Source organism: Pagrus pagrus, assembly GCF_965226575.1.
Source record: "Pagrus pagrus genome assembly, chromosome: 3".
Taxonomy (NCBI): Eukaryota; Metazoa; Chordata; class Actinopteri; order Spariformes; family Sparidae; genus Pagrus; species Pagrus pagrus.
Genome location: NC_140187.1, coordinates 9,305,568 through 9,320,182, shown reverse-complemented (window position 1 = coordinate 9,320,182; position 14,615 = coordinate 9,305,568). Strand labels below are relative to the sequence as shown.

At 37.8% G+C, this 14,615-nt stretch overlaps 1 protein-coding gene across 1 annotated transcript in view; it reads left to right on the top strand.

Annotated features, from left to right (window-relative positions):
- The window catches only part of LOC311255002 (uncharacterized protein), a 34,243-nt gene extending 20,278 nt beyond the window's left edge, over positions 1-13,965 (top strand). Inside the window, exons 4-18 of the mRNA XM_084349121.1 lie at positions 2,885-2,965; positions 3,119-3,167; positions 3,914-3,962; positions 6,892-7,024; positions 7,163-7,279; positions 7,406-7,537; positions 9,574-9,693; positions 9,938-10,072; positions 10,159-10,241; positions 10,361-10,525; positions 10,787-10,899; positions 11,018-11,126; positions 11,245-11,343; positions 11,915-12,086; positions 12,894-13,965. Coding sequence (XP_084205247.1) covers positions 3,121-3,167; positions 3,914-3,962; positions 6,892-7,024; positions 7,163-7,279; positions 7,406-7,537; positions 9,574-9,693; positions 9,938-10,072; positions 10,159-10,241; positions 10,361-10,525; positions 10,787-10,899; positions 11,018-11,126; positions 11,245-11,343; positions 11,915-12,086; positions 12,894-13,027 — 1,608 coding nt within the window. The 5' untranslated portion in view covers positions 2,885-2,965; positions 3,119-3,120 and the 3' untranslated portion in view covers positions 13,028-13,965. The remainder of the gene's footprint in view (positions 1-2,884; positions 2,966-3,118; positions 3,168-3,913; positions 3,963-6,891; positions 7,025-7,162; positions 7,280-7,405; positions 7,538-9,573; positions 9,694-9,937; positions 10,073-10,158; positions 10,242-10,360; positions 10,526-10,786; positions 10,900-11,017; positions 11,127-11,244; positions 11,344-11,914; positions 12,087-12,893) is intronic.
- The last annotated feature ends 650 nt before the right edge of the window (positions 13,966-14,615 follow it).

The following is a 14,615-nucleotide window of genomic DNA, read 5'->3' as shown; positions in this document are numbered from 1 at the left end:
TCCAAATATGGTCACTTCCGGCTCCAAAAAAACAAGATGGCTACGGACAAATAATGCAAAACTCGAGTGCCAAATAATTACCTGATGTCACGTTGGGTGTACACTTGCTGGGAACCAACATGTTTTTTTTTTTCCGAGTCCAGAGATAACGAATACATTTTGTAAATTTTTTCCATAGTAAGCCTTTGAAATAGCATTACTGTCTTCTGAGGGTGTGCTTCATATAAAACTGATTACGTTTACACAGACTTTAACGTAGTTGTGGAACATGGCTAACAGTCAGTACATTTTGTAAATTTTTTCCATAGTAAGCCTTTGAAATAGCATTACTGTCTTCTGAGGGTGTGCTTCATATAAAACTGATTACGTTTACACAGACTTTAACGTAGTTGTGGAACTTTTTGGAAAAAAGAAGCTAACATCTATATTATCACATGACAATGTAAGCAAGCCTAAACTGAACATATTAAAAAATATCAAGAATTGTTTACATTATTAATATTAGCTCACCTGACGTGGACAACAGATTGAGACCGACCTTTTAGATCACACTTTCCTATGGCGTCACCCTCAGGCCAAAATAATACTATTTTCCACACCAGTAATATGAATCTAATAATAGTTAACTTGTCTCTCCATTTTCCAGGATGTGACCTTGTTGAATCAACAGCATGAGGTTGTGAGTTTCAATTTATCAACAACCCAAGAGACTATTTTTGCTCCTGAATAGCATCTTTCCATTTGTAATGAATGGACGAGACCTCCTGCCATTGTCTTCTTTTCTACCCCTCCACCTATCTCGAACAATCCTTCCTTTGGGGATAGATTCATTTACTCCAGATTTTCCTGTTTCGTCTTCATTGTTTGTCCTTCCTGAGATACGAGCGCTCTCTGAGTTGATGATTCACCCGGCTTTACAGTGCCACCGGGTTCACGTCCTCAGCAACGTGCTGTTTCAGCACTGAACCCATGGGTGAACTAAAATATCATCATCATACCCCCTCCTCAAACACAGGTCACTGCCACTGGAAGCTCTACCTTTATGTATTTAACATAATTCTTCCTGGCTTAGTGTTTGCACAACTGCTCTGAATGGTTCCCGTTTCACCATAACTTTGATTAATGTGTTTTCATTTCATTCAGGCTTGTTGTTACAGTTGTTGGTATAGTAAGAGCTGGTTTTACAGCCTCTCTGGTATACTCCCGCTGCTTCTCCTTGCTTCAACAATGTTTACCATCTCGCTCACAGTAATAAAACACAACTGACATGAACATTGATTGGAAACAGTGTTTGGTGAGAAACTCACTGCAGTCTGTCTCTTTAAGATCTCGATGGCTTCTCCGCTGCTCCCTTGAGGTCGCTGGCCTTCCTTAGGCCGCCTGCCAACTGCCATGTTACTGTCAAGCGTTTGCAGAAATGCCAGCAAAGCTATTAGTCTAGACCCTTTTCAACAGTCAGCAGACTGGACAGCCTGAGCAGCACTGTGATGGGGAGAGACAAAGAGTCTAGCCTTATAAAACTACAAAACACATTATTTTTCCTTCTTTATTTCCTATCACATGTACTTTTGTTCACTTCAGCTGTTTTGACTCTGCTCCCAGCTCCTCTTGTGAGCTCTGGGACTACAACCAGACAAGCATGAAATGGAGTTTGAGGCTGTAGACCCTTACGATGGATAATTACATATTTTAGATAGTTATTTTTTAAAATATGTAAGTGTGTTACGGTACCTTGTGCCCCCTGGTGCCTCACAGCTGCTTCTTGTATTGTTTCCTGTCTCTTGGGGTACAGCAGCATCTGGTGGCCGGCTGAGGAAATCACACTTTGTTTGTAATACACTGTGCTGACACTTTTTTGTCAAGGAAGGATAATGAGACAACGAGCCCCTGGGCACAGACATATAAAATGCCCCCCACCCCTCCTTTATTGGAGAGCACACCCAGATTGAAAGAGAAACAGTGTCTGTTTGTAGTCATTTAGTCTCTTTTTCTGGTAGTTTTGTGTTCCATTGTAATTTGTTTGTGTCCCTTTGACGTTGTTTTGTTTCTCTTTGTGATAGTTTTGTGTTCCTTTGGTTTGATTTGTGTCTGTTTGTTATTGTTTTGTATCTCTTTGTAGTTATTTTCTGTCTCTTTGTGGCAGTTTTGTATCTCTTTGTAGTTATTTTCTGTCTCTTTGTGGCAGTTTTGTGTTTCTTTGTAGTTATCTTTGATCTTTTTGTAGTTGTTTTGTGTCTCTTTGTTGTAGTTTATGATAGTTTTGTCTTTTAAGGTGTTTTGTGCCTCTGTGGCAGTTTTATCTCACATTGTAGTTGTCTGTGTTTCTTTCTGTTACTGTTGTCCACATGTTGTAGTGTTTAGCATAATCTTGCTTCATGCTCACACTGTTGCACACTTCAGGTCAAATACAGGTCACCATGCTGTTCCATTGGAGCAAACAGAGAGTATATCATTAAAGGCATCTGACCTGTAGCTCTCAAGGGAAAGAGAAACTTTATTTTTCACTATTGCTACCATTATATCTGGATTAAACAAGTGACCCTCTGGCCTCAAACCTCCCTCTTTGGCTCTTGATGATTGCACTTTACCCTTGTTTAGTTATACACACCTTAATTATAATCATACCCATTTTGTCCAACCGGAATCTGTGTTACTTTTCCTCAGCTCAGTTTATTTTCATGCACGCCATATTTCTACTTGGAATCCTCCACAGTGTTTATGTCAAATTCATCCTTGAAATGCTCACAGATGGGGAGTAGCTGATTACAGTAATCCCAGTTGAAGGGTCGGGCTTCATGGTTGTGTGGTAGTCGATTGGGGGACCTGTTGCTTTGTTAAAAATCCTCTTAGAAGTCGGGTCATGTGACACCTCTGTGGGTTACAGGATGTGTAGGGAGCCTTGTTGGGATTCACAAACTGGATGGATGTGATCACACTGCTGCCAAGAAAAACACCTACATAATTGGTGAGATTGAATTCATGCATGTTTTTGTCTTCATACTTTCACATACAGGCTTAAATACAGAGATTTACATTGGATATCCTTCAGTCAGTACAATCCCTTTTTCATGTTTGCTCACTAAGACCAAAATCCGGATGTAACCTCTTTACTCATCAGCAATGCCTCTGCACAATCACATCGTGAAAGACGCCTGGACAGAGGACAGGTATGTCAGCACAGTAATACAAAGAAACAATGTGTAATCCCAGATTTTTTCATATGAAGCCATCTCAGTTTTCTGAATGTTTTTCACTGCTTTAACACACACACATTTCCTCTTGTATTAGCCTAGAGGTGCTAAACCAATTAAGTATCAAGGGAACACTTTAATCGTTGTTGTCAGGCGGACCTACATAGGCCCGATTCTCATAGCCTGTGTGACCTGTTAGTGTAAGAATGACTTTGTGTACTACAGAGCATACTCAGCTACGGGAAGCACAAGATGAGAAGTTTTGGTGGCTGCTGGCAGGCAAAATATGAACACTGCGCTTAAATATTTTATTCTTTTATAGATAGATGGATAGATAGATAGATAGATAGATGGAATTTTTTTAACAATCGGTGAATTGTTTTTTAAGCCAAAATGCATAAGATTCATTAGTTCCAGCTCCTCGGATCTAAATATTTGCCTTTTTCTTTATTTTCTACGCCATGGAAGATAAAGAAACTAAGTAATACCATTGATTAATTAATTGATAAATCGATAATAAAAATAGCTATTACAGCACTATTACAGATGACATATATGAAAGTAAGTGATCCATATTATTTACTGTATAGAAAAATAAGAGCCTTACCTAAGTATTTTGCTAACACCAAAACGACACGATTGTATTAAATGATGGAATTGCTATGATAATTAATATCATTATATTTCATCAGTAACATGCAGATGTCTTTTTTTTGTCCCAGGATCCAAGAGGATGAGGACTCTGCTTCAGACCAGCGGCTGCAGGTTCAGGTAAATCTATTCATTTAGATTTAAATAAAAAAAGAAGAAGAAGTAAAATCCCTTCAATGGAAAGCTGGAAACAACAAATGAAGATATTAGACTTGAGCTAAAGATATGGCTGGCAGTCTGACCTATTCTTCAGTAGGTGTGTAGGGGGAAAAGGACGAGCACCTTGTGATAGCTGAGTTAAAGCTAACTTAGGTATCTCGGATGCAGAAAAGAGTTTTAGGTCTCTGGACAGTGTGCACCCAGGGTAAACGCAAATCTTCTCCCTCCTCCTGAGCCTTTGTTGGTTTCTCCCATTGACGTGTTTCTACAGAGCAGATGGCTTTACACATAAATCCTATTAACAACTTTTGCTGATGGAGACGCAGTGAGTACAGGGCTTTCCCACTCTTTCATTATCTCTGCTGAGAAGCCTGCTTTTTTATTTTCTAACCTCTAAAGAGAAGCAGTGGTAGAGCTGAAGTTGGAGGCCAAGCCATGTCTGCAGAGAAGGTAAAAGGGTGGGGTTGTGGTCCTGTGGATTTTTTTATTGACTTTCAAATAGGATTACTTTTCAGTGTTCGGCTGTGTAGTGATGACATGTAATGATATCTGGAGAGTGAGACCTAAGGGATATCAAAGGTTACTTTTATACTTTTTATTCTTACTTTGCTGTTATCATACAACAATATTTAAACGTTGTCCATGTAGAGTTTAGCATTGGGGTGCAATGCATTCATGGTATATTTTTTTTTATCTTTTATTGTCTTGCTGTTGACTATGTTAGTTATTTAAGTCTGAGTCAGAGACATTTAGAAGAATTCTAACATAGAAAATAATCTCTGACCCACATGTGAGGTAACTGCTCTGAACACAGGAAGTAGTTAATCACAAGAGACATCTTATCAACAGAGACACAATTCAGACATGTCTTCAAACTGTGCATCCCTCTCGACAGCTTCAGCACGAAACTAACCGTCTTCATATTAGTAATTTATTTGCATCTCAGTTGACGATGTCCATGTGTATGAAACTCATCTGCCAAGCAGTGTGTCTGCAGAAGCACGCATGAGGGATTGAAAACAGTCAACAATCCATTCACCCAAACTACGTACAGTGAATTTCAAACCAAGTGAAACTGCAACAGCAGTTCCTTCCTCATACTTTACTCTAATTATTTGGAAAGGTTGTTGTTTTTTTTGCGTATCAACAATCAATCAACTTAAAGCTAACTGTCAAACCAATCAGATGCAGAAACTAGGTCAAAATATTTGTTCCTGTTGAAGTTGATTGATGGATAATAATTGGAAACATTTCCTGTGTTGCAATAATTGGGCAACATATTGTCATCCAGAATATACAAAGCAATGCAAAAAAAAGTGTTTCACATAGATTATTCACCAAACATGCTCTGATCGGGATGATAACCAAGCATTTGAGAACGCTCTGTGGCAACAGCGAGACTACATAGTAATTTTTTTAAAGATTTTTCAAAGTTTTAGGGTAAAGAAAGGACAGAATTTACAAATAAAAGAACTTTGATAAAAACAAAATGTTTAAGCTCGGCTTTTCTCAACACTTCAATAGAAAAACAGAACAGAATAATTTGCTCATTTGGGTTGAGTGTAAAATTACACTTGACAGCTTTGACACAGTAATTCATTACAATATGACAAATGTCAAATCTGCTGTGATTACAATGAGTTGTGGACACAAATAGACCTCCATCATACAGGATCAACGTCTAATAGGATTACCTTTACTGTCTCTGCTGGCCGCAGTTGCACTGACCTCCTTCTGTGTGACTTGGACAGTGGCACACTGTTCCTGTCACTTCGTAAAAGGGTTTAGTCATTAGACTCGTCACGCTTATGAAATTCTTGGCAATAACACAACAAGGCTCTCTTTTTATTTATGGAAACATTTTATGTAAAAAAAAACGAAATGATCACATAGACAAATGCATGGATGTTGTGTGGGATGACTAAGGGTCGGGGGTATGAGCCCCCTTTGGATTTAAACTTAAGCTTGTGTATAAACCAGCCATGTGAAAGCTCATATTGCAGCTCATTTCAAAAGAATAGTGAACTGGAGAGAGTCATAAAGATTTATAGTACATTTAGAAACAATATGCAGATAATACAGTTTATATTGACATTCACTAACAGACAATGAGGAGTTGGTACATTTAAACTACACTGACTTTAGAATATTTTCTGCAGTATCTCGTGTCCTCTAATATGCATGATGTAAAGTGTATTTTAGATTTACAGTGATTGTGAAGTATTTATTTTAAGTTTATTAGCACTCAGGAGGCGGCCTGACTAAGTTACATAAAACAGTTACAAAACATGTTTTTTGTGCGTGTTACGAAAGTGTATTATCGAAAATAGTAATAGATTATTCAACTTCCAGAAAACGCAGGTTTGCAATGTGTAACGTATCCTTGTTATTACATCATGCCTTGTTGCTTTATCCACTTCCTGTACCTAAACCATAAATACAAGGTGCTATCAGCAACTTATCATAGAGCTTTGCTAGAAGCTAAACATATGTATTACTGCATTTGTTATTAAAGTACGACCATGTACTGCACTGATGTGAGGATATTCTTTATATAATTAGTGTGATCCATTGAACATAACAATAATAAGTTATGTTTTATACAAACTAGCACAATGTTATGGCTTTAGTCGAGTAGTAACAATACAATTCTTCTAAATCGTCCTTTTCTCTTCCTACCTCTTGCTTCACATCTGACTTTTTGATGGTGAGTTATTACTGCTAAAGATCTTAAATGCTGCTATTTTGTAAAGAGTTACATGATTATTTTTTGAAAAAAATGTCTCCTGCTTATTTTTGTCCAGTGTTGATAAACTTTTCTCTACTGTCCTGTTCCTCTTCCACTAGTCTCACCTCCACTCTGTTTTGTATCTTTAAAGAAAATCTGTAGAAGGTAAAAAAGAAGAAGGAGGAAACGAATGGCACAACAGAAGCCAAGGTGAATGGAAAAGAGGCCAAGCCCAAAAAAACAAAGACAAAGAAAAGTGAAGATATATCAGAAGAGGACAATCCAGCTATCCAAAGTGAGTAACTTTAAAAAGATTGTGAGATTTTAGTGTTTACCATGAAGATAGCAGATGACAAATGGTGACATATTTGCATGCTTGTCCTGTGATCTGATCATAGTGGTTACACCACTTTTTCCCTTATCAACATTATAGATGGAAAGAAGGTGAAGAAAAAGAAACCAGAAAAAGATAAAGAAGAACCAGAAAAGGAAAAAGAGAAGGAGAAAGAGCCTAAAAAGAAAACCAAAAGTGCTCCAAAAAAGAAGAAAGGTACATCATTAGTATTGTGTGTTTAAACTGAGGAGTGTGAAAACATGTAAGACTTTCATTCAAATGACCTCTTAATTCAATTGTATTTTGGAAATCATCTCTAATAAATGTTTTCCATCGCTGTAGATTCAGGCACAGATGATGATGACGATGATGACGATGATGAGGACGCCTCCAAAAAGAAGACAAAGAAAAAGACAACAAAGGACAGCTCTCCATCTGCAAGTTCTGCCAAAGAAAAGAAATCTAAATCTAAAGGTACGGCAAGAAGCAGGAAAACAGTTTTCTCAGGGCATTAACAGTGTGATTTAAACAACACTTATAAGTCCAGACTAATGTTGTTAAGAGGATTACATGATTTTATTGTGTAATGGTGAGTTAGTGGAAACACTGACTTGGTCGCAGGGGTAACAAAACACAGTAATCAAGTGAGTAGCTTGGCCTTGAGTAATCATGTGGGGAAAGTGTAATTAAGACGACCACAAAGTTCAAATCCTGACAATTACTCTTTTTAATTCCACTTAAAATTTACGGTTTAAAGTGGAAATGTTTGTCAAGATCCGTCTGGAGAAAATGATGTCAGACGCTTGACGGTTGTTTTTCCAATCTGTCAAACACATTCTCAATATTTTATAACCCTAATTAGAAAACACTGATTAGCCAACTAGCGTGCTAAGTAAGTGAGAATAATTGAAGACTTTGAAGGACTCAATAAACCATGAGTAATGACAGTTGGTCCACCATTATTGCTCAGACTGAAATATCTCCTGGATAAAGCAGCATGAAGTTTAGTGCAGACAGTTGTGGTCCCCAGAGGATGAACTCTGATGACTTCAGTGATCCCCTGACTCTTTCTGTAGCCCCACCATGATGTTGATATTTGTGTATTATTATTATTATTATTATTATTATTATATTGGATTTACTCTTTTGGAAACAAACATTTCAGTATGACTAACCTGTCTGCAACAATGTGGTAAGGAACAACTTCTGATGTGTGTACCTCATTATTGAGCAATAATTAAGTGAGTGTTAGTGCATGGATTTAATTGAGCTATTTATCACTTCAATATTGATTTACCGACATAGCCCTGAGTGTTGCTGTGCCTTTCTGTTAATGTGGTTGGATCATTTCCAGCACTTTTGCCTCTGAGCTTAACTTAACCTTCCTCCACCCCAGATCAGCTGTCAGTCATTTTAAGAATACCTGCTCTAACTTGTGTTTGTGGCTCCCTGCACCTCCTGTAACCACTGAAATGGATTTAATTACATCAGTAGCCTACCTTATGGTAGCTATGGCAACATGTTTGTATATCTAGCATCACTAGTCTTCTCTCTTGTACAATATCAGTACAAGGTCAGCATTTTCATGCTTGTGATTTCATAATATACTTTATTTCATTATGCTTTTAATGTGTAGAATCGTTATACAGTAAGGTGTTAAAGCAAGTTTTTCTGATACATATTGTCACCTAATTATGTATGGTATTATGTAAATAATATGATGGACCTATTATCTATTATCAAGCGATTGCTCTTAGTGACGGACCAACAGAGAATTATCACCTGTCTCTGCTTTTGCCTTCAGCTCTACACAACTTTTCAGCATGTTTCAGGCTTTTGTTTGGTTTTTGCGGCCCCCAACTTACTGTTTTCATTCACTCACCACTCTCTTAATTAATGTACAAAACAGGCTGTCACTGTTATTATAAAAAAGTGTGTTTTAGTCACATTAGTCACATTTATTCTAACCAGTCAAAACCATTTTTACCGGTGACTAGACATATTTTGAGAAGTAAGATCACTTCAAGTGCTTTCCTAAGCAAAGTGCTAAGACTACGTGCTTTCAATTCCTCAAGTTCAATAAAAAATACAGCGAAACCAAACAACTTTGAGCAGTGATCAGTCAGCAAGTCGAGATATGACAGCATGTTGGGACTGATTCGTCCCTGTGGATCAAGTCTTAGGCGTAAGTGTTGACAGTATTGTGTATGTAATCGAGGTGTTGAGGACACAAGACTTGTGCCACAAGATTTAAGTGAGGAATTTGGCATCCTTTGCCTTGATATATTCCAAGTTATGTACTCGTGGTTTTGGCACTTTTTATCCTTGCTTACGAACCTCGCCTGAGAGCAGAGCAAATATCTGTCCACTGTCTAATACACTGGAATGAAATGTACATTATTTGCCCTTGAATAAAAGGTTAAATTCTTCAGTGTATGCTGACATGATATCCAGTTTGTTATCATGGATTGTTAACATTTTTGAAATTTTACCTGTTTCTCATTTCTCAGAGGACAAAGATTCAGAAGGAAAGGAAAAAAAGTCCAAGACAAAGGAGAAGGACAAGAAGAAAGAACCAGCATCAATGTTCCAGATAAGCGGAGACAAAGACTCAAAAAGCAAGAAGAAGGGTGATTATGTTTTGATGCAGTATCACAACTGAAAACTTTATTGTCTGCTCTTTCCAAAGCCATTATTAAAAATTAGACCTGGCATCTTAGCTGACTTTACACTATAGCATACATCGTGATGCGACTGTTGACTTTTTTCTTTTTTTAAATTCTTTTTCGTCAATGAACACTTGTTAGTGCGTAGAAAGAGCTCCTACAAAAAATAAATTGCAATCAAAATTCTTCACACCTGTTCCCTGAGCAGCTGCAAAATCAGAGAGTGACGACAGTGAAGAGGAGACAAAGTCAACCAAATCAAAAAAGAAAGCCACAGCCGGCTCAGCATCCATGTTTCAAACATCAGGAGACAAGGACAAAGACAAGAAGACAAAAAAGAAAGGCAGGTTTACCAGTAACTTATCCTCTATCCTCTTTTTTGAAGAGAGACACTGAAAAGTATCTTACAATTTATTTTGTATGCTTCAGCAAAGGCAGAAGAGAGTGATGATTCTGAGTCAGAAAAAGAGGAAAAATCAAAGAAGAAAAAGGGCAAAGGGAAGAAGAAAAAGGTATCTCAAATCTCAGTTCACCTATATAAAAAGGCAATGAGCCCACGTTTAATCTCAGTACTAGATAATAAACAATCGTTATTCTAATAAAAATGCACTTATTTATGCGTCGTTCCCAGGAGAGAGCTCCAACACCTGAGATCGAGTTTGATGACCTGGAGAAGTTTGTGATGGATCCGGCTCCGCAGGGCGTGACGGTCAAATGCAGAGTGACTCGAGACCAGAGAGGGATGGACAAGAGCCTCTATCCTCTGTATTACCTTCATCTCGACAACGAAAAAAAGGTCAGGGCTTTATCTTTATTGCAGTTTGATTCATAGTTTGTAGTTAAGCAGATATTTATGTCCATGTTTTTTTGGAATCAGTGCAAAGTAAGTGTAACTGAGTTGTCCTCATGTGTCAACAAGTGTCCAGATTCAGACACAGAAACACAAACACCTTTAAAAATGAAATAAAACTCTGGATAGTGACATTTTTAGGGATTTGCTCACATTACATTACATCTCTTTCATCTATCAGTGCTGCTTGTCTTTTTTTATTTGTAGACGTTCCTGTTGGCCGGGAGGAAACGAAAGAAAAGCGCAACTTCAAATTACCTCATCTCCATCGATGCCACAGATTTATCAAGAGGTGGAGAAAACTTTGTTGGAAAGTTGAGGTACGCTGCACTTCAGAAAATCATTCATTCACTGATTTAAAAAGCAGCATACAAAATGTCTAACATCAGCCAAGAATTCCTTTACTGTGAGTTTTTAATTCTTTAATGTTTTGTCCAGGTCCAATTTAATGGGGACTAAGTTCACCGTATTTGACAACGCTCTGAATCCAGACAGAGCTCTACCAGACATGTCTAATGCACGGCAGGAGTTAGCAGGCATCATCTATGTAAGTTATGAGACAGCTCATCAGAAATGATCTACAATGCATTTTATGAATACTGTTTTCGGCCACATTTGATTAAAAAATCGGTCCAAATTCTGATTTCACTCATTTCTGAAACCAGGAAACAAATGTCCTTGGGATGAAAGGGCCCAGAAGGATGACAGTCGTCATTCCAGGGATGAGCAAGGACAACGACCGTGTACCTTTCAGACCAAGAAATGTAAGATAATTTGATTTTTTACTTTATTTTCATTGCTTTGGGTAGAAAGAGTGCAAAATGAATACAATACTGAGCGGCCCAGGTCACCAGGAGCAATCCATTTAAAGGAAACATCCGGTCTTAATTTGTCAATTATGCATACAGTTCATGTGTTTGAGATTATTGTTTACCAGCACAAAACTACTCTCACTATTACTATTCTGTCCTGTGTTATTAAAGTGTCAATTCATCCAGATCACAAAAAACATGAGTCATGGTAGATGATTTGGAGCAAACCCTTTTTGCTGAGTAAGTTAAATTGAACAATTGGGATTATCATGTAGGCACCTCCACAATAATCCTGTGGATATTTTGACTTGGCGATTCATGTGCGTTAATCCATTAGATAACTAATTAGCTAAATCAGGCGTCCCAGAATCCCCTGCCGTGCACAATGTCAACAAATTAAATCCATACTGCTCACATCTTGATTTATGCTATGTTTGTTAAGAGAGCAACACAAAGCCAAAATGTCAAGTCATATTGCTCTTATTGGCGTTTTTCTGACTTTTTTTCCCCCAATTCTTCGCAGGATTGTGACGGCTTGTTGATAAGACACCAGAATAGAAGGATGGAAAATATGATCGAGCTTCACAACAAGACGCCTGTGTGGAACGACGAAACTGCGTCTCATGTGCTCAACTTTAACGGCAGGGTGACCCAGGCCTCCATCAAGAACTTCCAGATAGTCCATAGCAAAGACTGTGAGTACTGTCATCTATCTATCTATCTATCTATCTATCTAATTTAATTTAACATTATTTGCATAATTGTTATTTATATACATATAAGAAGGATTTGTGTTAGCTCATAGGTATAATGCTAATTATGGTTTATTTAAAAATCCTGATCCTCCTGTATTATTTTATGAGCTGGTAACAGAAAAAAAAACCCATCACCTCCAGCTGTGTATATTTTGACTAGTTGATTCATGTTTGTGTAACCAACCATCAGATGACTAATACACAAAATCAGGCATCCCAGAATCCTCTGTCATGCCCGGTGTCAACAAAGACATCCATACTGCACACGGCTTATTTCTGGTATGCTGAGTATGAGAAACCTCTGTACTACTGTCGTCGATTCACAGGAAATTTAGACGTTACTAGAAATAGTAAGTGACTGACTGAAAGCTGCAAGAAAAAGAAGTTGCTGTTGGTGCCATCATTAGGTCAACATTTCAATTTGTAGAATAATACGTGTATTATATTCTTGGGTTTTGAGTGAATACCTGAGAACACACCCATCAGCCTCAGCTGTACTGTATGTTTTGTTCTAGTTAAGGTAGTATGCTAACAAGCTAATTACTGATGCTCAGTAATGCCTGGTCAATCATATTTTGCCCTAAGGTCAAAGTTTAATTTCTATGAATTTTCACTTTACTGCATTTCATTACTGAATAATATGTTGTCATTATTTGAAGTTAAATAGATGAATGTTAGTTATGTATATAACAGATCTATCTATATACCTACCTACCTATCTATATTAACAATTCCTTGTTTTTTCAGTGGACTACATCGTGATGCAGTTCGGCAGAATAGCTGATGACATTTTCACGCTGGACTTCAACTACCCGATGTGTGCCGTGCAGGCCTTTGCCATCGCGCTCTCCAGCTTCGATGGCAAAATCGCGTGTGAATAACAGACAGATCCACACTCGTCCGCTCACATTGAAACCAGTATGCAACACGCCCACACTCACATCCGAACAACTCATGTCTTTGGACTCGCCCTCAACGCTTCCTGTGAGCGGCACTGATAACAAACGATGGTTCCTTAAATGAGACAATAACCTGCTGGTATGTAATACCTTTATGGGCGTGTGACTCATTCCAGGTGTAAGAAACAAAATTGGTCTCATATTATCATCTCATCTTGCATGATATGTCACAGGAGGGAGTCCTGGTTTTTGTATCGGTATTTTAGTGTGAATTACTGTGAATCACAGACAGACACACGTTACGTTAAAGTACTCCATTTTTTGTCAGGGGTTGATGGGTACGCCTCGATGATGAAGGTGTTTTAAGATTACTAACATTATAAAAGATGCTAAACTGTGTCTGCTATGTGTTGGCTTTGTTGCGCTGTGTTGTATTGTATTACTAAAATACCAACAGGTCACAAATCTCTTTTGTCAGATGTGACTATGAAATGCAAACAACCCAAGAATTAAGTCATAATGAGAAGAATATAGAGATGTCAACACTCTAAACAACATATGGTTTCTCTCACAAAATGACTGAGAGCTTTAAGAGAATAAGGAAATTACTTTATTAGCTGTCTCATTCAACAGACTGTCTATATTTTAGTTACTTCAGTGAAGCATAAAGTAACATACATAGATTTAAAGTAACAGACATAGACGTGTAGTATTTTGTTATAGGAATTTCTCAAGTTTTCAGTATCTAGTGTCACGTTTTGACAAAATATTTGCTAAGTTTTATTTCCCTGCTTATCTCAGCTGACTGGGTCTGATTTGAGCTCCTGTAGGTTTTTTTCTATATTGTGTTTTTTTGTGAAATTCATTTATTTTTCTGAACACTGCCTTTGATGCATTTCTAGGCTTGTTGTAATATTGTTATTTATTAAAGCACATGGATGAATTTCCTTGAAGTCAACAATTATTTCGGAAACACATCTTCAAGTTCACCTCCAGTCAAACGTGTTTTTCTTCTTGTTCCTACAGTTGGATGTTTGGACTTCACGGTGTAGAATGAGGTGCTTTCAAGTATTTTTCAGGGTATAGAATTTGCCTCTGTATTAAGAAATGAATGTGTGCAGACTGATAATTTAAAAAAAATACTTGTGTATTGCAACAATAATCTGTGGTTGTAACAAAATCCCAAGGCACACCTGGAATTGCTACACAACATTTGGGAACTTCTTGCCCTAGACTGCAGGTTTGTAATCAGTTGGAATAAAAAATGTTTTATGACTTTATCATCTTCTCTGATCTGGCAGATAATCAGAAAGATTTCAGAGACACCCACACGGTTCTGCAGTAGTTGCCTGACATGTAGAGAAGAGCTCCGCTCAGGATGAAAAACCTGTTTGAGCCGAGGGCCTTTAGAGTAAGCGAGAGGTGTGTATTCTGCCTGAACCTGCTCAGGCAGTTGTCCAAACTCGCAGATTAAATGAAGCCTGAAGCTGGCAGCTCCTCTGGACAGATGCTGTAAGTCGAGTTCTTCTCCCATTGTCTTTTTTTCTCTTACGTGACTTCCATCTATACA